The following is a 24,327-nucleotide window of genomic DNA, read 5'->3' on the forward strand; positions in this document are numbered from 1 at the left end:
TTATTTTATCCTTAGACGACTCTCCTACATTCATCCAACATGTACATAAGTCAGGAGTAAATAAATAACTGACATCATTACTTATGTTTACATGACTTTCAACCAACTTCAAAGCTCAAAATGAAATTCAGTAATATCTTTTCTAATACAAAATTTTCTTAACAAAAGACATTTAAGTAATACCCACAAAAATATTCTCCACTTAGCAGTGAGTTGAAATCTAAAGCCATCAATAACAGATAGGATCTACTTCCCGTCAGACTCAGTAACAGTATGAAACATATTTCTTGTACTCAAATTCTGAACTACCAATGCTTAGGAATTCAAAATAATATTAAGTAAAAAAGATGCTCCTCCTTCTTGGTAAAGCCATGGAATCTCAAATCTCCTTATTAAGGCTACATTAGGGTTTCTCAAAGCATCCAATATAAAAACAATGTGCACTGCCCATTAACACTGCAGAAGTATCTAACACTTGTATGATTCTACTGCATAAAATTTACAAACACTAATTGACAGGCTCAAGTATTGTTATAGTGGTTTACAGAATGTTATAAGTGTTGATCATTGTAAAGCAACATTAAATCTTCATTAAAGCACAGCATCATTACATTTTGGGAAGAGTATGATCTGTAATGTAATACAACAGCTTAGCCTCACTTATGTAGTAAAGGCCTGTGATGACTAAGCCAGGTAGGCCCCAGCTTATCAGATTTTAATTCATTTTATACCATACCCATTTTTCCCTTTTGATATACATAGATTCAACTGCTGTTCAGTTTATCAGTATATTAAATTTTTTAAAAAATTACTGTTGAAGACAAGTTAGAATGATTCAGCAACTAAATCCTAAATCCAAGAGCAAAGAATGCAGCTGATTTTTTTCCTAAAGCAACCAAATCTCACTCCAGAAAATCTACCTGTATGGCCAGAGAAAAAGAGGAATTAGTTTCTATCAAGGAATTCAATAAAGTATATGTTGTGAAACTGACCATTTGAAAAATAATTTTAAATAATAATCATATAAATCAGTGCCACATTTTGTAATTTTGCTTTTATTTTTCAGTAGATGAAAAGCATCCTGGTTCACTTAATTTTTATAGGTTCATAATTTAAGCAATACATTTTAAGAAGAGATTATCCTCACAAAGGTCCTTACCTTTTTCAATTTCTTTACTTATTACCTGCAAACAATAGGTAACAGAGCTTGCCTCTGCTCTTTATTCTTTTTTACTAACATTTACTCACAGCTTGAATAAAACATGATTTTTATGAAATAAATAGCTGTAGTAAGAGCACCATTTACTATTTTATAGCCATTCTCTCCAACCTTACTACAAATCCCTTTTTACCTTCTTTGTCTAAAATTTCAGGGTATTTTTGGGGGGGAGGGGGACAGTAAGGAAAATGGATTCTGAAAGGACACCAATTAAAAGTATTAGCAAAAATAAAGAGACTAATCTGTTTTCAATATTTGGCAATATAAGATCCTAACTAATGTTAATTAAAAAAAAAAAAAAAAGAGCAAAACCAGACTGTAATAGTTCACACCCTGAAAATGTGGCCTATTTATCCTGAAAACATGCAATCTATAAATAAATACAGATAGAATACAAAAATCACATTTAATATTTAGACTTTAAATCCTGAATTCTGCCAAACTTTCTCATCATTTTCATTTAAAAATCCATCTTATGTTTCAGAAAAATAGCCTTTATCCTTTGATATTCTAAAAATAGACTCCTACTGTCTCTTTTACAAAACACAATTGCGCTTTGGTTCCGAGCAATACCATATCAGCCACATCACTAATGCCTAAAATTTTTATTTAATCCCATCTTTGGCAAGCAAAATGGTAACTAAGTATTTAAAAAAAAAAAATCTTACCTATATGCTGCATTTTCTTTCAAATGCAAAATGGTTAGATTCCCCTTCTACTTAATCAGTACAGTGTCTGAACATTTTTCAGTCTGACTTGCAAATATTTGCTTCCCCTCTTAGGGCATAGCATCCGCAGGGTTATACAGCACTACTTACATTCTCTTCCACATAAAAATCAGACATTACATGAAAGGAAAAGAAAGACAGCCCATTTCAAAGCATCTGGCAAACCTCCATTGGCAACCTGCCAAGCTTCTGCTAAACCTTCCTGTCTTTCCGAGCATGCTCACTTAAAACCAACAGCACGTTACTATGGCAACTCTGTAGGCAGCCTGTAAGTATGAACCGCCATTCTGATTTCAGAGTGCAAAAAACCAAATACTGCAGGGGAAGTAAACCAAGAGAAAAATTCTATGCCCGTCATCACATACAAGTATACTCGTTTCATCTCATAAATTAGTATCTGTAAAACAGAAACAAGCATTCCACATTTTCCAAGCAAATATTTTACATGCTCAAATAGGTCTTCCTTTTTAGTAAACTCATTCTCTTTGTCTGCCCCTAAGCCCCTTTACCTCCTAACAACTAAAAATATAGTGGACAGTTGATCCCATTTGACAAAACACTGAATAAATAGACAACAATACTCATATAAGCAATTATGTGGTACTCCATGAATGATTTCCTACAATTATACATATACTCTAGATGACATCACAATATTACAGAGAAATTAGCACTTATACATTCAATTTGAATCTTTTCTGTGATTTATCAAACTGCCAAATGAAATATTCTTTCACTTTGGATAGAATTTTTTTATCTCCATTATCTTTGACATGATATGTAAAATGTCTGAAAGAGGTGAGGTTTTGAAGTTAAGATATACCAGACCTAGGTTTAAATCCTTGTTCTCCACATTTGAGCTGTGTCACCTTGAGAAAGTTACTTAAAACCTTTCTGACCCTCATTTTCCTCACCTTTAAGTAGAATAATACCAGTTACTCCACACGGTAACAATTTAAATGAGTCAACACATGATATACACCTAAATATTACATTTCTTTCCTCCTTGGTTGTTTGCAAAAGATGCAAAAAAGCCCCAAGTTTGCACTTGTTGATTATTTAATCTGAAAAGTTCTTCTTTATAACCTTTTACCAGCTAAAATTTAGTTCGATTTACTCCAAAAGCTAGAAGCCAAAAAAACTCCCCCTACCCCAAATCAAGTTGAACTAGAAAAAGACAGAAACAAATAATATAGAGAATCTAAACAGAGGAAAAATGTACAAAGGTATTACTTTTACTTTGGAGTATTAAAATGCTTTTATGTATTACAAATGTGAAATTTCACCTACCACCTCTTCTTCTTCCTTTTTGGCCTCCTTTTCCTTCTCTTCTTCATTTTCTTCAGCTGGGCCATCTTCATCATCACTACTGGATGACTCAAGGATTTCACTTATATCCATTTTCCAATTATCAGGAACAACTCTAGTTTTTAAGAAGATATTTGCTTTCTGCAGCCCTAAGAGTAAAAATATACTTCAGCAGTTGTTATGGAATTAGCAGCACAGAATAATAAAGACGTAACATTCAGAGTCAGAAGATCTGGATTCAAATTCAGCTGCTACTTATAAAATGTTATAATACATTTGAATCTATTTTATAAGTTATAATGCTATATTAATGTTGATTAGTACTCTAGAGAATACTGTTAGAAATTTTAATGGTAAAATATTAAAAGTTACACTTAACGAAAAATTATAAATCCAAATATTTTTTCTACTCATTCAAAAAAAGACCACCAAATAAGAGTGGATATTAACTCTAAACAGTTAAAATAGCACCAGAGAATATTCAGTCTTGCTTTAGTCACTATTTGTCATTTAGAGCCACATCATGAAATAATGGATTGATTCATCCTTACTTTACCTGGTTTAGCAGAGAGCTCAGATTCAGGGAGATTGAGAAGGTCTACTTCTTTGATATCCTTTCTTGCTATAGAATAACTAGTTATAGAGAAGAATAAATGGAAGGGAACCATGATTAAATAAAAACTATCACTTATATAGTCCATGTTAACACACAGAAAAATATAAACCTCAAAATTGAGATTATTTTACCTATAAAATGTTTTTAAAAGACCATATATATCCTAATCCTTCATAAAAAGCAAGAGGTAATATAGGCAAAGCTAGTATTTTAATTCTGATGATTCACATACTCAAAGTACATTAATTTGAGAACCTCACATTTGTAATATTTCAATCTATGCAACCCTCCTACACACAGTATGGGGTAGTTTTTACCAGCATGTTTTTCTTACGAAGACAATGTCTATTTTGAACTTTAATATTTCTTAAATTTACTATTTACTTTAGTAAAAAAATGTAATAAAGGTTAATGTAAAATATTTTTACCATTGTAAGATATATTACGGTACTAAATTTTTCAGAGGATTACAACTCTCTCTCTCTCTCTCTCTCTCCATATATATATGTGTGTGTGTGTGTGTGTGTGTGTATATATGTGTGTGTGTGTGTGTGTGTGTGTGTGTATATATATATATACACACACACACACACACACACACACACATATATATAATTTTACATCTGTTTTGGAAACAAAGTTGACGGTAAGGGAAGTTTCTAAAAATCTGGCTTTTAATCAAAAAAAATCAAAATAATTATTCTGGTAATATAAATTCTATTAAAAGTAAATTTCATAGTTCATAACATGTACACATGATAAAAATACAGAATTTTTACAATTAAAGAGAAAACCAATACCATGCTTTATTAAAAAAACTTTTAAATTATCTTCACATATTGTTGTTTAGTTTTTATATAAAATTTTTCAGGAAAAAATAACCTACATTACACAAAGTCAAAACATATTAAGTAACAACTTCTCAGTTCATGAAATGATGAGACTTTTAAAAATAAATTCTTAGAGTGGGGAAGAGTCTATCATTGTGCTTCCAGTTTTTTTTCCCTCCCACTGTAACACTATTAAGTGATTCATTACTCACAATTTAGAATCGATAAATGATCGAACTAAACACTGGTCTTTTTTCACTGTGATGTCATCATTACAGCTGGGGGATATTACCTGAAATACAAAATAAGAACAGATTGATTCCTATTTTCTTTGCTCAGAAAAAGAATGTATTTTTAAAAAGGACAATTCCAGATCCCCGAACTTCTAAAATGCATTATATTTTACAAGAAATAGCTTCATTCACAATAGCTTTCATTATTAATGAATTACTTACAAAGGAAGATCACTTTATAATTTTAATTTGGCACATTCGTTTTCTAGGTATTAATTTACCTAGTCATTAGATTATAAAGGGAATAATCAATGAAATATAAGTTATAATGTGACCACCACTTTTAAAATATTAGGATTAACTCTAAGTTAAGTAATAATTCATGTATTATCCAAAAAATGTATATGTGATAAAAATTTGACATATTATGATTTTTAAAAATACACTTGAATCAGGATCTATTTTGAAATGAACACCTACCTCAGTCCCCATTCTTACCAGGGTATGTACAACTTTTAGTAATTACTAATAACAGTCTGAGAAATCTGAGTAAAGAGCTTTTAATTTCTTAATTTTTAAAAATAACAAACGTTTTAACATTAGTAATTAGTCTCTGTATATTCTTTACAGAATTTAATATTTAAAAAAAAATTAAAGTCTACCAACAAATGGCTGAAATGTACCTTGCTCATTACCCAGCCCCCAACACAAGCCCCTCTGCTACAATCTAGCACCATCTTTATTCAATGATGAAAATCTTCATTATCACATTGACCAACACAGTAGCAATGAACCACATGGGGCTGAGCACTTGAAATGTGGCTAGTGCAACTTAGAGATTGAATTTTTAATTCTATTTAATTTTAATTGTTATATTTAAACTTTAATGGCCACACAGGGCTCACAGCTATCATACTGAACAGCATGTATCCAGATAATTAAAAATTCTTGGCAGTCATATCAGCTGTCTTAACGGAGGATGAAAATACATGTTTGTTGGTTAGGTGCTGGTAATTACTGGATTAATAATATATTTGTATTTGCTCTCAAGAAGCTAATAGTGTAATGGAGGGGTCAACACAAAAAGACACTCAAAAAGAACACAATGGAGAAAAAGTACAGTGACACCAGCCATAGAACACATATGAAAACACGTAGGAGGAAGATTTAACCCAACATTGGGAAGAGAAAGGTGTGGCAGCAAAGGCTTAAATAGGTCTTAAAGGATGAGTAGGCACAGCCCAAGCTTTATTACGTCACCTATGAACCACTCTAATGGTCTCCAAATTGATTCCTGTCACCTTCACCCTTTCCAACAACAATCCCGCCAACATTCCTAAACATGCAGCTCGAATAATGTCACTCTTTAAAATTCTATGAAGAACTGCAGCCAAATTCCTTAGATGGCCTTAAAAGACCTTTCTGTCCTAGATCCAAATTATCTTCCCAATCTTATTTCCTATTATTCCTCTAGTCACATCTAATATTTAGCCAAAATGGATTCCCAGAGCACACAGTTCCATGAATGAATCCCTTGCTTTTCTGCTTTTACTTATCTCGTGTCCTCTACGGAAGCCCTCTAGTGAAGCTCTGCTTACTAACTTTAAATTCTTCAAGGCTCAGCTCAAAGGTACCTGCTCCGCGAAGACTTTGATTTTTCTTTAAATAAATCTCTCATTACAAGAAGTCCTAATATTGAACACACACAATTTTATATTATAGTTAGATTATTTTCTTCATTAGACTATAAAAATCATCAATTGTAAGACTGTTGTCTTACTCATCTTTTATTTTCTATATCACCTGGAATATGATAAATCTGTTGAGGAACACAAAAGGAATTTTGTGTTTCTTTAAATTTCTTAGTAAATTATGACCTGAATATTCTGAATCCAACTCCATTTACTTGTCTGCATGTACAGTTGAAAAGTTCGAAGGATTTTCAGACTTTTCCTATGAAAAGTAAATCTATTATATGGGAATTGAGTAATGTATTTACTTACATGCACACAGAAACCTGAAAAGAAAATGGCCTCAGTTCTTTAAAGGATTCTAATCTAATTTGGCACAGATTTAGAGCCAAAATTATTATTAAAGATATAGGCGGTATCAAAACTCAGAGACAAAGGGCCTACTTATGTTAAAGTGGTCAGGGGAGACTCTGAAGAAAAGGTAGGACTTGAGGCGAACCTTAAGAAGAGAGGAGGAGGAAGACGAGAAAGTGGAGACAGGCATTTACGAAAGTGGAGACAGGTATTACCAAGTATTATTGATCCCTCTCACGAAATAATCCTCTTGCCCATCCCTTCTTCTCATTCCTTCACCAAGTAAGCAAAGATTGGTTTTCTATACCAACCCAATTACGACTTGCATTTCCAAAGCCTAGCTGTACCTTTTCCTTACCCAGTACTCCCTGTCCTACTCCAGTGTGTGCACCAAAAATTTTAAATTAGTATATAATTTTCAATTACTATGTAATCTTTTAGATGTGTGTAGTAAGCTTCTTGAGGGCAATGTGTTATAAGTCTCGTACTTCTCTCTCTCCTAAGGAACGTAGAACAAATCTGATCTCACCACAGATCCTCAGTAAATACTAGTGATTTAAGGCAGGGGGAAAGGCTTAGAAGAGTGAAGTATCTTATGGAGGGAGCAGTTGAAAAAGAACCTGAGTAGAGACCTTACACTGACTATGGGAACAAACCAAGAGCTACGGGTGGCCTCAAATATTCGTTTATAGAAAGAAGAATTAATATATTAGGCAGAGTCAGTGAAGGGTTTTTTTTTTTTTAGAATGGAACTATCATAATTAAATCAATATTTTTAATTGATTTCTCTATAAAAGTTACTTCTAGAAAATTAGGCTGAATTTAGTAAAGAAAGAATTCAGTAATTGAGTTAAGGGGACTTGGAAGTAGTTACTGTAGATCATGTATAAAGTAGTAACGGAATAGAGCAAAAAGAGACCAAGGGACACGTTTTGAAGGAAGAACTGAAAGATCCCAATAAATGATGAGTTATAGAAAATTAAAGAAAGGAAATAACAAAAGAAAACAATGAAGTAAGTAGGACCTCAATATTTTAATACAGTGCAAATTAAACTTTGTAATACCTTCAAAATATTTTAAGTGCTTTTTAAAAATCCACATGAAACAAATACCTTAAATGGTTAATTCTGCAAAGAAACCTTACTTACCAAAGCAGGATACCATTCAGTCTTCTCAGATGTAGATACCACACTTACAACTTTTCCTAATAATTCATCATTGAGACGTCGCTTATCTTCATCTTCTTCTTCACTACTTTCTTCTTCCTTTTCATCTTCATTACTAAAAGTTAGAATAACTTCATCATGATCTTAACACAAACTATTTTTGATTGTGTGAGTTCAGAGTGGTGTGAATTTAACATGTACAATTCAATTTCTAATCTGGAATACCCCAGCATAGTAGCCTCTTCGTCCTTATTGGAAGTAAAGCGATGGATCCTCCCCTATTCCCACAGAAGTCCTGAGCTGTCCATGGCAACTCTGATCCACCTCACTAGATCGATGAGGGTGGACTTGGGCTCTCCTGCCAACCACCCACTGGGACAGAAAAGCCTAACTATGTCACCTTGAAGTACTTACTGTGCCAAATACATTTTTCAAAAGACTGCCCTTCTACTTTTTATGTATGCCAGATGCCAGATAACGTTATCTCTAACTTTCAACAGATTATGAAAAGATCTCACTAAAACACAACTGAAGGTTTATTAGGTAAACTATCTGGATAACTAAAACAATCAGACAAACTCCTAGTGAAGAACAGTCTACAGAGCAACTGGCCTGTGCTCTTCAAAAATATCAATGCTATGAAAAGACAAAAAAGGGCCGAGGAACTTTTCCAGATTAAAAGAGACTTAAGAAGTAAATGCATCAGACAATGAAAAACAAATGTCATATGATTTCACTTATAAGTGGAATCTAAAAGAGAAAATAAATAAAACAGAAACAAACTCATAGATATAGAGAACATTTTGATGGTTGCCTGATGGTAGGGTGTTGGGGGTGGGTAAAAAAGGGGAAGGGATTAAGTAGTACAAATTGGTTGTAACAAAGTAGTCATGAGAATGTAGAGTATAGCATGAGAAATATAGTCAATAATATTGCACTAACTATGTATGGTGCCAGATGGATACCAGATTTGTTGGGGTGACAGATGGGAGGGGGTTGGGGGCAGGATGAAAAAGGTGAGGGGATTAAGAAATACAAATTGGCAGTTATAAAATCATCATGGAGATGTAAAGTAAAGCACAGGGAATATAGTCAATGGTATGGTAATAACTACATATAGTGCCAGGTGGGTACTAGTCAGGGGGATCACTTCTTAAATTATATAAACGTCTAACCATATGCTGTACACCTGAAATTAATATAAAATAATACTGAATGCAAACTGTAATGGATAAATTTAAAAAGGAGGGAAAGAAGGAGGGGAATAAGAGATTCAAATTTCCAGGTAGAAAACAAATAAGTCATGGGGATGTAATGTACAGCATGGGGAATATAGTCAGTAACATTGTGATAGCGTGGTACAGTGTCAGGCAGTTTCTGGACTTATCATACGATCATTTCTTTAGCACAGGGAATATAATCAATAATATGGTAATAACTATGTATAGTGCCAGTTGAGTACTGTTGAGTACTGTTCATGTGAAACTAATATAATATTGTATGTTAGCTATATTTTAGTAAAAATCTTTTAAAAAAAGAAATAAATGCAATGCATGATCTTGGATTGGATCCTGGAATTGGGGGATGCTATAAAGGTTATTAGTGGGACAACTGGCAAAATTTGAAACACAGACTACATATTATGAGATAATAGCATTCTATCAGTACCAAATTTTCTGAATTTGATAATCATACTTTGGTTATATAAGAGAATGTCCTTGTTCTGTCCTAGGTAAAGTATTTAGGGGAAAAGGTCATGATGCTTGCAATTTCCTCTCCAATGGTTCCACCTATTACAATTATTAATTCAAATATAATTATAATATGTATCTATAAAGAGAGAAAATGATAAAGCAAATGTGCCAGAAAATGTTAACAATCAATGAATCTAGATGACGTGTATAGGAAAGTTTATTGTATTATTGTTACAATTTTAAATTTTGAAATGTTTTTGAAATAAAAATGTTAAAAAATACATATGCTCGTAAGGGGGGTGGGGGGTGGGAGTGAGGGTAAGGGGGATCAAATATATGGTGATGGAAGGAGAACTGACTCTGGGAGGTGAACACACAATGTGATTTATAGATGATGTGATTCAGAATTGTACACCTGAAATCTATGTAATTTTACTAACAATTGTCACCCCAATAAACTAAAAAAATAAATAAATAATAATTAAAAAAAATACATATGCTCACTTGAAATACAAAAATCACATCAATTGTGGAATTTGGCAAAGTAACGTCACACAAACATAGCCTCTTTGAAAAAGAAGTTGTGATAACTATAGGACAAAGTAATGGGAAAAATTAAGAACAAGATCAGCTGTGGGTAAAATGTCCAACATAAGGATATAAGATACTATGTAAAGGTTACCCAAACAAATATAGCCATCCAAGAAAAGTCATTTGGTTAATGTTATAATAATTGTAATGTTACTGTATATAAAAACACTTACACAGGAAGAGAGGACCTCCTTCCTCTGTTCGTTTTCTTTGCAATTACAGGAGTTCCAAAATGCTCTGGATTTGTTAATGGAAGCTGGTCAAGAGTCTGGATAAGAAACAGACAAATTAAATCACATTTTGCCTCTATATTAGTAGCCTTTATTCAACCCAAAGAGTCCACGTCACCCTACCTCACTCTCGGCAAAATGTCTCTCTCCTTTTAGGCAAAGTGAGGTGCGTCTCAATGTTCTCTCGTCACCATCATCAAACACTGTAATAAACAAAAGAGAGATAATTTATGTCCACTAAATAATATTTAGCTGCACAGAATGCTATTATTGCTATTTTATCTGGGGCTTAATATTTTTAAGAACCATTGTTTGTTAGTTATTTTAAAAAGCACATACCACATTTTCCATTCTATAGACACCAAACATAGGTTAAATGGGTGCTCCCAACTGCTTAGTATCTCCATTCACTTTTTCAATTTCTAACACTACAAAACTACCTTCTTAAACCATTAGCAACATAGTCAAAACACAGATATTAAATTACCTATACTCCTAGAAGAATGAGCAAAAACCTGGTTTAAAAAAAAGAAGTTACGGGTTTTTCTCAAGTTATCAATGGCACATCCCTAACTTACAGAAACTGACTTCTGATAATGCTATTGGATTATCCTATTGCTTCTACTTATCTGTGTGATAACCTACCATAGTAGAAGTACGGCTGCCAAATTCTGAAATCATTAGATTCAACTTTTTTCTTTTGGTAGAAGAGGATGCAAGAAATTTAGAAACAAATGTTGAAACGAGGAAACACCAGAAAGATGAAATTTTTTTTAAAAAAAATTCTAAAAACAGATAATTACACGGAAACTTTCTTAAAGGTTTTTACTTTTATTATACTTATTTTTAAAAAATCCTATTACTTGGGGCTGCCAGATGGCTCAGCTGGTTAGAGCACCAGCTCTCAACAACAGGGTTGCCACTTCAGTTCCCACATGGGATGATGGCCTGCACCCCTTGCAACTAAAGATTGAAAACGCAACTGGACTTGGAGCTGAGCTGCGCCCTCCACAACTAGATTGAAGGACAACGACTTGGAGCTGATGGGCCCTGGAGAAACACACTGTTCCCCAATATTCCCCAATAAAAAATTAAAATAAAACAAAAATCATACTACTTGAAAACTATGTTCAAATGTTTCAAGGAAATGGGGGTAAGGAATTTAACAATTAACAACTAATATTCACCATATGATTAGCTATATTATTTTAATAATTTTATATATTTAATTTTTCAGAAAAATTGTACTCTGTACTCTTATTTTAACATCTAACATTTACAAGGCTTATTAAAAAGAAAATGTTCTCAGTAGACACCTGATTGCCCAGCACTATGAAGAAATAAACTATAATGAGATGGAATCTTTACCTCAGATACTTAAAACGCATATACGTATCAACAAATGTTTGTACATCTTATGAAAATAACAAATACACAGGAAAGCCTATATAGCCCAAAATGATTATTTTAAGATTTAATCCTGCTTGTCATAAACCTAGATATTTTTCCACTCTAACAGAATAGGTTAGTGTTAATAAAGGAAAATTTTACATTACCTTAATTTAACATCTTAGAACTTTTACCTTGTTATCTATATAATTACAACCCTGCAGTTTTTTAAAAAGGTTGTTTTATTAGCAAACACTTTGCCTTCAAATCATAATCTTAATTTTTTCATGATAGAAATTTAATTACATAAGAGCACTCGACGTTTTCAATATTTATCTCAATCAGTTCTTTTTCTTAGACTAAAGACATCTAGCTTAGAGTCTCTTACATTTAGGAGACAATACAGCGACAATTAAAAGCTCCTGAAGCACATATTCAAATAACTGCAATGATTCCACCAAAGCAGCTGTTTTGTTTTATACACTGTTAATGATGCAGAAATTAATGACCACCTGCAGATACCATGACAGGAAAACACACAATATTCACCAACAGTTACATGACTAATCTATACTTGATTAAAAGTGGTCTAAACATTTGTATGAAAATTATGATTCATGTGGTGGAAAGTCTAATAAATAAACCACTGTTCTTTTAAAAATTCAAAATCATAGTTATAACAAACTTAAAATAATTCTTCACATTAGAATTAATGTATGTAAGTATATGAAAGAATAAAATCTTAAAAGTTCTAATTTTCCTTAACGCCTACAATACCAAAGATAGTGACACTGGACGCACATACCAGGGATGCCAAAAAAATGTTTACACATTTTAAGAGATGGTCAATGTTGCTCAATCAGTTCAGAAGTGTCTGGACGCTGATTGTAACCACTTTGAGCACCTCTTGTAATTGCAGGAGTCAAACGTGACTTGTATTCATCTCTTGTTATTGGTATATATTATTATAATTTTAATACCTTTTTCCTTTCTTAAAATGTGTATACATTTTTTGGCACCCTCTGTATATACTCATATACATGCGTAGTTAAGTGGAGGTGTGAAGAAGGAAAATGAGAATATAAGACCAATTAATAACACCAACTTTGCAACAAAATCTTTTCCACAGTGTTTCATCATTAATCAATGGCAGCCCCAAATCAAAACGTTCTGATGAGAATTTCAATGATTACTATACTTAGTTCTTGTTTTTTGGTTTTTTTAAATAATCACTTGAAATAAATCAGATTTTTGAAGGAAAAAAGTCGTTTCACTTTGTCATATTTTACCATGGTTAGAAATAGTGTAAGAACCAAAGGAACTTCTCAAAAGGGAACTGTGATGCAAACATCAATTTTATAGCTTTATATAGGGACACTTCCAACTTCAACTGAACAAAGAGAAATAGTATGAGACATTTTTTTTTTTTTTAATTCATAAAACTCTACAAAGGTATAGTTTGAGAACTGGAATCAATTTTGTTAAGCCATGTTAACTTCTCATGATTTTCTGAAAGACAAATAGAATACCCAAGAACATAGTGGACCTATTAATCATGACCTCCTTGATTATCAAAATAATGAAAAATTCCATCCATAAGACATTTTCTCTATAACTTCATGTTAGAAGTGTCACTTAAAAGAACACAAAATTTGTAGGTATTGAAGAGTGACTCTGGCATTTTGGTAAGTGTGAAATAATTAACTGGTATATATAATAAATTTAGTTTCTTTTTAGTTCAAGATGTATACTACAGCTTGCCAAAAGAAAAAAGTCAGACTATTAGGATTTAGTAATTCAAAGAAATTTCTTATACTTGCCAAAAATGGCAGTTGAATAAATTATTTATTGAATGCCACAGAACAGATATTACTAACAGTATCTATTAGTATATGACATATAAATACTAAAACCTGATTTGAGAAAAATGATAAAGCTGAGACTCTCCTGATTAACCATACTAGGCAAAATAATGCCAACGCAAAGAAATACACAAAGCCTAACTCTAAACTGTTAAGAATTCACAGAAACAAAAGCAACGGACCTATAATAATAAAACTACTAAATACAAAAGATCTATCTATTATCATGACACTGTTATATGCTGGAGGACAGTAAGATAATAACAACAGTAAATTAATTTTGTTTACTCAATATATAATTAGCTATCATTTATTAAGCTTCTAGCATGTCCTGATCCTCACAGTAGCCTCTGTAAGGCAGGAATCACTATCTTTTATAGATAACGAAACTGAGAATCAGAAGGTTAATCAAAGAACTATAATTTAGTTAAGGGGGGATCAAAATACATAATAAATAGGTAATGAAGCAGAGTCATAAAATGAACATGCGAGGAAGTCAAGAATTCAGACTTATGAAAAGTAAGTATTATTATTACATCTATGTATTGCACGTATAATTAACAAAATATTTCACATAATGGAGTAAAAATTTTTAAATTAAAAATAAATGCATATCCTAAGTAAAACCAATAGTTCTGTTACTCATAAAATCATCTGTGAGAACTACAGAAGTCCCTCAGCAGCTAGGGTCAAAAACTTTAGGAACCTGGAAAGTTAAGAAATTAATATTCAAATGTCTAATTACATTAACAAAATATCATTGGAATGCTAAGTCATATGGAAGGCCATTTAACAATGGGTTAAAACCTATTACAGACTTACTAGATTTCTTTGTTGCTTAGTACATTTTTTTCGTAATGATGGAATAATAACCACCTGGTTTTGAAAACATTTTGTGGTTGGTTTTGGTTATAACGTGTGTCATTAAGGGGTTCTAACTAAGTTAAAAGCCTTATAAGCCTGCAGCACATTCTAAAAAAAGTCAGCCCATTCACCAGTTTCATTTAAATTTCTACTCCATTAATTAGAACTTCCATGAGATCGCATACAACTGATGTGCAGAACAGTAACTACAAGTCATGAAAAAGTTATGAATCATAAAAATAATGTCATAAAAATACATAAATGATCAAATAGATTTTAGTGTTAAACATGATATATACTATATATGTACATTTTATATGTAAATTACTAAATTTAATGGCAATTATTTTCCTTGACATTTTCCTTATTTTTCAAACTCAATGTGTTATTTTTATATTCCAAAAGGCAAAAGAAGAGTTATAGAATATCCTAGTGACAGTTGTATTTACCAGGAGTTAATGGCAACAGTTGAAATATAAATTCTAATCACAATTTTGATAGCTTTTGAATGACTGGACAAGTAACAACACATTTCCATACATAACAAATTCCTTACCTTTAATGCAAGGAATAAGAACTGCCAAATGAATCAACAATGCTAGGAAGAACTGTTTTATAATAAGAAGAGGAAGTATTTCCAAGGCTCAAAAAACAAAACAAAAAATCCATGAGATGGAGCTATTTATTCTTCAACATTAGAGCGAAAGCATTAGATTTTTAAAAATTGAGTTATGTTAGTTCTACCTCTTTCAAAATGGGTTAATGTGCTATAATAGCAAAAATTAACACCTACATTACAGACGAAGGTGTTAATATCACTGACTCATTGCTAACTTTTGATCACCAGTTATCACAACTTCTATTTGACCAAACCAGCAGTATGGTATCCTCCTTTCATTTTTAAGTCTGACATAATTTCAAGATCTCTTTAAAAAATGTCATGAAGAATCATACTTTCTATAACTTTCTGATTCTACCTATGTAACACCTCATTAGGAACTAGAAATCAAGAACAATTCCAGAAAAGAATGATTAAACCCAAAAGGCAGTAGACACTCAATTAAAGAAAAACATAGAAAGTTTATGACCTCTGAGAGATCACACATTGTATTTTGACATCTTTTAAGCTTGTTATACTCTAATCATTCTTTATGTGTTCTACATCCTTCAATATCTAACCATTCTTTAGAGCAGAGTGCTATATTGAGTATACTTAAGTGAATAGTGCCTCTTAATATCTTAAATGTTTTAGGTAATTCTCTCTCATTACACAGATGTACGAATCTTAAATATTTTGAAATTTTTCTCCCAAGTAAGTCTCTTGTTTCTCCAAGTGTGGTCTGTTTTTCTAAGTGTGTACGACCTACATTAGATTCAGCCACTGTGCATATAAAAAGAAAGATTATTGGGTTGCCACCCACAGATCTACTTAATTGGAGAGATTTGGGGTCTTCAAATCTCATTTTTTTTAAAAAGCACCAAGTGATTCTTATGTACACTGATGCTTGATACATGAATTATATGCAATTACAATTCTAAGCTCTTTGAGAACAAGAATTACATAATTTTTCTATAATTACCTATCATAGAAAATCACTACAGAGAATGCTCAGTAGCAACTAGTTTTTAGAAATGCTAAAATGCTATTCATGTGAATAGAGATCGCTTTTCATAATTGAAGGATTATTTTGAGGTCCAGAAACCCAGAAACCCTGAAAAGTATCGCTTCTGTAGAAGCACGAGCATTATGTCAGTAAAACTACACAAGTGTCATGAATGCAATCATGATATTAAGTACCAAATAGGATGCAATATTAATACCTGAACATGCATCACATAATTACCCATGATTCTATATGTATCAACTCCTGTAATTTTTACCACTGCCCTGCCCTGTTTAACATAACAAAATTGTATTTATTTATTTATTAATCTCTGAGTTAACATTAGCTTAGTTTTTTTTTTTTAACAGCTACCAATAACCACAAGTAAACTTCCTAAAAATATGTAGTTCAGAATAATAGACCATTGTGAACCAACACCAATTTTTAGGAAGTAAAAGAATAAAAATGCTTAGAAAACAGTGGCTACATACAGTAAATCACTACAAGTACTAATAGAAGCCACAAAGTAAAACACAAGAAATACAGTTTTTAACAGCTTTGGGCATCAACTGGAGGTAAGTAATTTTTACCCAAAGCAGCAAATCAAGTTAAATAAAAGTAAACCTAAAGGGCCATTTCTCTTCCTTCGATAAGGAAACTACAAGACTGGTAATACTGTTTATTCCAAGACATACTGTAAAAACCAAACAATGCTATAGATGTCAGTGTAAAACAAAGAATTGGGTGTTATCCACAGGACTGTGTAGTTGGAAAGAACTGAGAGAAGATTTAGAAATGTTAACTGTTGCTATTCTCATCAACATAATGACAGTGACTATGTAAGTACTACATTTAGGTTTAAATTTACATGTATTATGACATTTATTGCTACTCACTACAAGGTTTTTTAAAACCAGTATAAGGTTACTCATGGAATGTTAAGAATGAGTTCATAGTACCATGTATCTTTCTTGAAAGGTGTTACTAAAAGGCCCCTCATTGTATCAAAAATCAAAAATTAATCGATGATTACCCAGGCTTGAATCTATTCTGGGTGGAATTTTTTTAGTCAATAAATTCTGTGGTAACATCTATTATTACCCTTATATAAAACAGGCAACAATACAATAAAAGATTGCAATTATGCACTCTTAATTGTAATTACAGAAAACATTAAAACATCTGATTATTTATAATACTAAGTTGTATTGACTTTCCTCATGGAACAAAAATAACTATATAATTTAATTTTGCTGGAAAGAAATACCAAGGTAACCTAAAAAAGAAGTACATTCTTGAACGAAATAGCCACAAGTTGTCAAGTTACTGTAAGCGATAATTATTTCTGTTACCAGCAGGGCATTATTAAAATTTTAGCCAATTATATCAAGTAAATTGACAGGAAAGAATACATATTTCTCTGCTAACATAATGATTCAGTGTATTTACAAAATAGAGGTATCTGCAACCCCCAGATCAAACCCTATGGATTAAATTACTACTTAACTAACTACTTACCAACAGTATACCAACTAGCATCTGTCAACTTGCTGATAATAGCTTCCTGAAAGGATCCATCAGATGTCCTTGTTTCAACAATAGCTCCAACCTAAAACACAAAATCAAAATTTCATACCAAATTTAAACAAACCAAATCATTTCCACTAACTATAAAAAGATACTTACGATAATTCTACCTTACATTGGCTTAGATCTTTGTCATTTATAGTGCTCATATATTTATCATGCAATATGAGCCCACAAACGCTTTGGCATAAGTACGATAGCTATTATTACTCCATTTTACACATTGAAAATTTTGGCTCAGAAAAAGAAAATAATTTGCAGCATCCAGGATGAGAACCCAGTCTCTTAAGTATTACTTTAGAGCTTTTTCACTGTAACACATTGTCTTCAAGAAAACTGTGGAATATAAGAACTGAAAAACAGTAAGACACAGCAAAAATAGCTTCAATTGTCTTTCACAAAAATATGGGATTCAGCATTTATATTTAAGGAACCTTTTTGATAAAGGTTCACCTGGAGAGAAAGAGGGATGGACCAGTTGACCTTCTTTCAGCTTCCAGACCACTGTATATCAGATATTAACCAAAGTGGTACTCAGACATAACAAAGATTTATTACATTAACAAATGGTCAGAAATGGATGAAAATATAACATAGGTATTCATTGAATTGAATTATGGAGCCAACATAAGTTTATTTGGTAAGTTAGAACAGAAGATTCAGACGTATATTAGTAGCAATCTAAACATGTATGGCAACAGTGTAAAAAACAAAATGAAGCACTCAATCCAAGAATTCAAAACAAAAGGTGGCTGAAAACTCATGTTTATATATATTAAATTATCCTTCTGTAATATACTTAACATTCTTAAAATAAGGACACAGCCATTGTAATATCATAAGCTATACTGACTATATAACACCTCATTTATATTGTTTTCTAATTAACATTCTAAAATTTTTAAATTGTATATACAAATGTAAAATTTAGTAAGTTATTGTATGAATTTCTGATTCATTATTTCATATTTTTAACTGTAGAACATACGTACTCTTAAAGGACCCTTTACTTGATCATCTTGCACCAACTGTGTGGTATTGTCCTGTTTCAGGAGTACCTGGAAAATATTTTTGCACAGTAATTCACATGTTACTTTTAAACCAATACATTTATGGTAACACTGTAACAACGTCTTTAAAATATGTTTTCTGAGCATCCTGTGGTTACTGCTGTTACAATACTTATTACATTGTCTTTTATTTATGTTTATTGTCTCTCCCATTAACTGTGAGCTCCTTGAAGGCTAGAGTTCTCCTTCATCACTATATTCCCAGCAGTTGGCAAATGTCAATGCATATTACAGGCATTTAATAAATGTTTGCTGAATTAATGAACTATAGAAGATTTATAATCTGTAGTGATTATTGTAAAAGCTTAGAACTGCCTTCATTGCTTTTTATCAACAAGTCATAAAAGGTTCTGTCACCAAGTATACAAAAAACAATATCAACTTTATGGCTTACATTCAAGGTAAATTAAAGCCAGAACTCTTTGGGTCCTTTACAAAGTAAACCTGAATAACAACCATGATTTGCAAGTCAGTTATAAGTAAGTGCTCCTTTCAACTACAGATCCTCCCAAATATACAGGGTAACCATCTAACTACAGCTAGTACCCAAATAAGAAAATTCAAATTCTAGGTAATGCATTTATGATTAGACCGCCCCCAAAAACCAAGATATTGATTTTAAATTAAATTTACAAAATAGCCATAATACAAACAAAAAGTTTAAATTCTCAAAGAATTCCAAGGAAATATTTAGTAATCAAATCCTGTATAGCTGACATAGGCTATATGAAACATAGAAGAAATGAACGTCAAATGATATCCTAATAATACTTGAAGAAAAGTTTCACTGGCAGATCAGAATTTAAACAGAAATTTTATAATAATCATAGATAAATCTATCTACCACACAAAACATACTCCTCTAGTTCAATGGTTCTTACACTTAAACATGCATTAGAAACACTTGGAGAGCTTGTTGAAACACAATCACTAGACCCCACCCCCATAGTTTCTAATTCAGTATGTCTGGTGTGAGGGCCTGAGAATTTGCGTTTTAAACAAGTTCCCAGGTGAGGCTGATGCTGCTGATCCAGGGCCACACTTTTAGAATCACTGCTCTAGTTCATTTATTGATTCGACATATTTTGAGTTCCCACTAGGTATTCATAGAACAAATCAAACATTTCCTCCTTTCAAAGTGCTTAATTTTTACAGGAAAAGATCAGGTATATAAGGGAAAAGCAAACTGCAAAACTGAAAGTACAGCACAACCCAGTAGTAACAATGACAACACCACTTGTTAAGATAGGTACAGCACAGAATCCAGTAGACCACATCAAATCTCTTTAGAGTAGTATCAAAGAGGACTTTCATGTACTTTTTATTATATAGCTCTATAATGTTAAAAATGTTTATAATAAGCATGGATTACTTTAGTAATCTAAATAAGATTACTAAAAACATTTATATAGGAAAATTACTGTAAAGGAACAAAAAAATGTTAAGAGTAGTATTTCTGAGCGGTAAGCTGTATTAATCCTTAAGTACATTTCTATATTTCCAAATATTGTACGGGAATAATGGATTAACTTTTTCGAGACACAAAATCATCTTCAAAATAAAATTCCTAAATCATTTTTAATGCTGTCTTGAAAACATAATTCCCACTGTATTCTTTTTTCCTAATCACTTGAAATTGTTTCAACCTGAATATTATGAAAAAGGAGAAAATAGATTACAGACTATTTAAACATGATACCACAAATAGGAAAGATCCAAATGATAGGAAGTGATTGTGAGCATGGTAGTTCCATAGAAGCATTTTGGAATAAATTCTCATTGTGAGTTCTTTATTTCTGATATCTTAATGGGCTTTTTTCCTATAGTTTTATATATAACTGTTTTCACACAGTAGCGATTCAATAAATAAAATGCTGATTTGTAGTCTGCCCCTCCCCAACTCTCTTCAATCCAGAGTTAATAAAGCTGTTACATAAAAAGGAAAACAAAAATTACCTTAACTTTTACCAGCCTTTTCACAGTCTTAATTTTTGCCTCACAGAATGCACCCCGGTACTTGGCACTGACATCAGTTCCCACTGTCAGGTAGGCAGGCTCATCCGCCGCCTGATGAAAGAACATAAAATGCAAATTCACTACTATTTTCCCCAAGTCTGTGTTCAAAGTAATAAAAACAGTCACACTATTGTTAGTATCATTGATAATTTGAAAAATACCCCAAACAAACACTGTATTTTATAAACTATATCCTGATAACATAAAACATTTCAAACTGTAACTGGAAAGTATCAGTAGAGAAATATAATAATCTATTTTCTCCAGATACAAAATGTTTCAACAATTCTACAATATATTTAAGAAATTAAAAACAAGAAAAAACAGAAAAAGTGTAAGTATACGCATATTAAGTTATCTCATAAAACTTTCAGTAATTCAATTGTGGCCTCCGAAAATTTTGTTTTCAAATTAAAAGAAATATTGCTATTAAAATAACACTAACAATACATAATTAAGTTTATTAGTATACAGCTGCATAAAGGCAACATTTTTTTGGACATGGTATAACTGTATAAATAAGAAATAAAGTCAATCCTTTTGAAAGGAGAGCACTACTTGAAAAAAAATCATTTGCTAAAAGCTGCATTTCAAAGGTTTAAGTTTAAATTCAGCCGATGAATGCAGAGATATCAACTGATGGCATAAGACTTGTAGCTGTATCTAGTTTACCACACTAGTTTTCTTGCTATATAAAAAGAAAAGCTTCAATAAGAGATGTCTTTTAGCCAATGGCCATGATAAGAACAACTGAAAGATGAGAGAAATTTCATTCTACGATTCATTTTAATCTTGACAGTAACAGAATGATTGCTATCTCAATCTGTCATTTTACCTATTTTTTTCAAAAGTTAAGTGTATTCATACAAGCTTGATTTAACATTGCCAAGTGCAAAGGTTACAGTGTACATCTTAAAAGATACATTTTTAGGTAGAAAATGATTTTCATTTTCTAACATGTTTTCTTCTTTAACATTAAAGAAGTTACATGTATCATTACAAGGAAATAAGAAAGCAATAGAAAATTTCGGAAAATGATGTATTTCAGAGCTTAATACATTGAAACAATAAATGACTAATTAAGTACCTTTTAAAGTTAGAGCATTTACAAATAATGCAAATTGTAGAGGAATCCTTTCGGCAAGTAAATATCTTACCTGAAACACTCAACGCCACAGCACTACAGCTATACCTTCATTTCCCTTTAAACATCACTGACAATGTTTGCAATATTAGTTGTCTTCAGAAGAATATATATGTATATATTTAGGTTGAATACGTTTTAAAATAGTTATTATAACAATTGAATTAAAGCTATTCATTTTAACTCACTTTCAAATTTTAGCCACGAAATTTCACCTTTATCCCCAGTAGAAATGATACCTCCCTTACATATTTCTTTCCTTAGAAAATCGCACTGGCACTGAGGAAGAATAAAAATTTCAAAAAAATCCCCCAAAGAACCAAAGCTGGACAAATGCTTTACTTCTGCAAAGGTTGCTGCCAACACAGGAAGTGTTTAAAAATACTAGCCCAATGGACAATGGAAAGGCTGTAACAGCCTTTCCAAAGTGTTAACTGCTTCAAAGAGGGGCCGAACTGACTACGTTTGGACACAATGATCATTTCCCATCCATTCAACACGACCTCCTTTTCAGAAAGCGCTGCTTAGTAGAGGAATCAATTTTGAGTAGGGAAAAAAAATGACATTCCACAGCACCAGCCTCACGACAGGCAGTGCCCAGGGCACAAGGTTCAGAGTAGCGCTGACTCCACTTACCTTCATTTTTATTGGTGACTTGTGGGGTTCCAGCTCAACTGAGCTATCTTCTCCGTCGCTAAACCACGGGCAGGGGAAAGAAGCACAGAATCAGTCTACACAGGGGAGCGACTCAGGGAAAGAAAGTAAACAAATGCCAGCGGGGAAGGACAGAACCTTCATCAGGGAAGGGATAAGATTCCCCTCGGAGGGTAACCAGGTCGCAGGAGCTGGGGGGCAGTGAAAACCCCACGGGCGCCAAAGGACAGCCCGTTCCGCCCTGGAGTTAGTTAGCCAGCGGCCCACCGGCCCCGCCTCGCTCACCACTTTGACCCGAAAAGCTCAACTCGGAGCCCCAGGACCGATCGCTCCGGAAAAGGGCAGGGTGCCGTTGGGGCTTCCCCGAGTCCCCGACAGGCACGGTCGCCGAGTCTTTGCTCCGCCGCCCCCCGTATACCCTGACTTCGGCCCCGCGCCCCGCCTCCGCCGCTGTGCCCCCTCCGCCCGCCCCGGGCCCGCGGTGGCGGCAGCGGAGTGTCACGGCGCCATTGCTCTCCTTCCTCCGCTCTGCACCATGTCAGGAAGAAGCGCTTCTGCACCCGAAGAGGCAGGGGCCGCGGCCTTCAGCCGGAGGCGCGAGAGTGAGGGGAGACCCGCCGAGGGGGAGGGGGCTGGGGGGGGCGGAGAGGAGGAGGGGAGGTGGCCCGGACAGCGAGTGGGAGGGGAGGGGAGCCGCACAGCGGCAGCCACCGCCTCCTCCCTGCGCCCGCCTCAACTTTTTGTACAGCCCAGAGAGGTACCTGCCCCTAGTCCCTCGGTCCAGCTACGGACTCCACAGGGGAGGACGCGCCGCGGAGTTGGGGGGCGGGCTCCCCAAAGCAGCCCGCTCCTTAGGGCGCGGAAGCAAACTTAGCGGCGCGGCCAGCCTCACAGCCATTTTCCCGGGGAAGTGGCCGAGGAGGCGGCTGCGGCGGCGGTTCCTGCACTTGCTGCCACTGCTCCCCGACTGGCTCCTTCCCCTGCGCTCGCCGCACCGCTTGCCTAGCATCTCCTTCCCCACCTCCAAAGCTTCCAACTGCACCGGGACTCCGGGCAGCAGTAGCAGCAGCAGCTGCCACTGCCGTTTCGTCCATTCAGTATCCCCCGCTTCCCTCCTCCCCACCTACCAACTGCGGTTGAAGTGCGCGCTGTCAGCTCCGAAGTCCTCCGCCCCACTGGCCCCCGTGGGCCCCAGTCTGGACAGCACCACTCCCGGCCGCGGCAGCAGTTCCTGCGCCGGGTTCCCCACTCGCCCGATTTACTGCCACAATCCACCAAATAACAAGCTGTTGAGCAGACTCGTTTCTACACGAACTCCTATTGGCTGATCATGACGCCGAAGAGCTTCGGATTGGAGCTAGCTACCTGCCTTCCTCATTGGATGTAGCTCTGAAACTTCACGGATTGGTGCGAAAAACAGCAGTAGGACATCTTCCACTTGTGATTGGCTGTATCCGAAGTCTAACATGACTGGAGA

The 24,327-nt window shown here is 34.0% G+C and overlaps 1 protein-coding gene across 2 annotated transcripts in view; it reads right to left on the bottom strand.

The window, feature by feature from the left end:
* Positions 1-24,314, bottom strand: part of ARID4A (AT-rich interaction domain 4A) — a 59,451-nt gene extending 35,137 nt beyond the window's left edge. For both annotated transcript variants that reach the window (XM_033108074.1, XM_033108073.1), the window contains exons 1-11: positions 23,978-24,314; positions 22,833-22,890; positions 20,993-21,103; positions 18,959-19,024; positions 17,898-17,988; positions 10,784-10,863; positions 10,604-10,698; positions 8,128-8,260; positions 4,914-4,993; positions 3,812-3,888; positions 3,238-3,404 (exon numbers count right to left, since the gene is read on the bottom strand). In XM_033108074.1, the coding sequence (XP_032963965.1) occupies positions 3,238-3,404; positions 3,812-3,888; positions 4,914-4,993; positions 8,128-8,260; positions 10,604-10,698; positions 10,784-10,863; positions 17,898-17,988; positions 18,959-19,024; positions 20,993-21,103; positions 22,833-22,838 (906 nt within the window). In that variant the 5' untranslated portion in view covers positions 22,839-22,890; positions 23,978-24,314. The remainder of the gene's footprint in view (positions 1-3,237; positions 3,405-3,811; positions 3,889-4,913; positions 4,994-8,127; positions 8,261-10,603; positions 10,699-10,783; positions 10,864-17,897; positions 17,989-18,958; positions 19,025-20,992; positions 21,104-22,832; positions 22,891-23,977) is intronic.
* Between the last annotated feature and the right edge of the window lie 13 nt (positions 24,315-24,327).

This window comes from Rhinolophus ferrumequinum, chromosome 6 (assembly GCF_004115265.2).
Source record: "Rhinolophus ferrumequinum isolate MPI-CBG mRhiFer1 chromosome 6, mRhiFer1_v1.p, whole genome shotgun sequence".
In the NCBI taxonomy this organism is placed as follows: Eukaryota; Metazoa; Chordata; class Mammalia; order Chiroptera; family Rhinolophidae; genus Rhinolophus; species Rhinolophus ferrumequinum.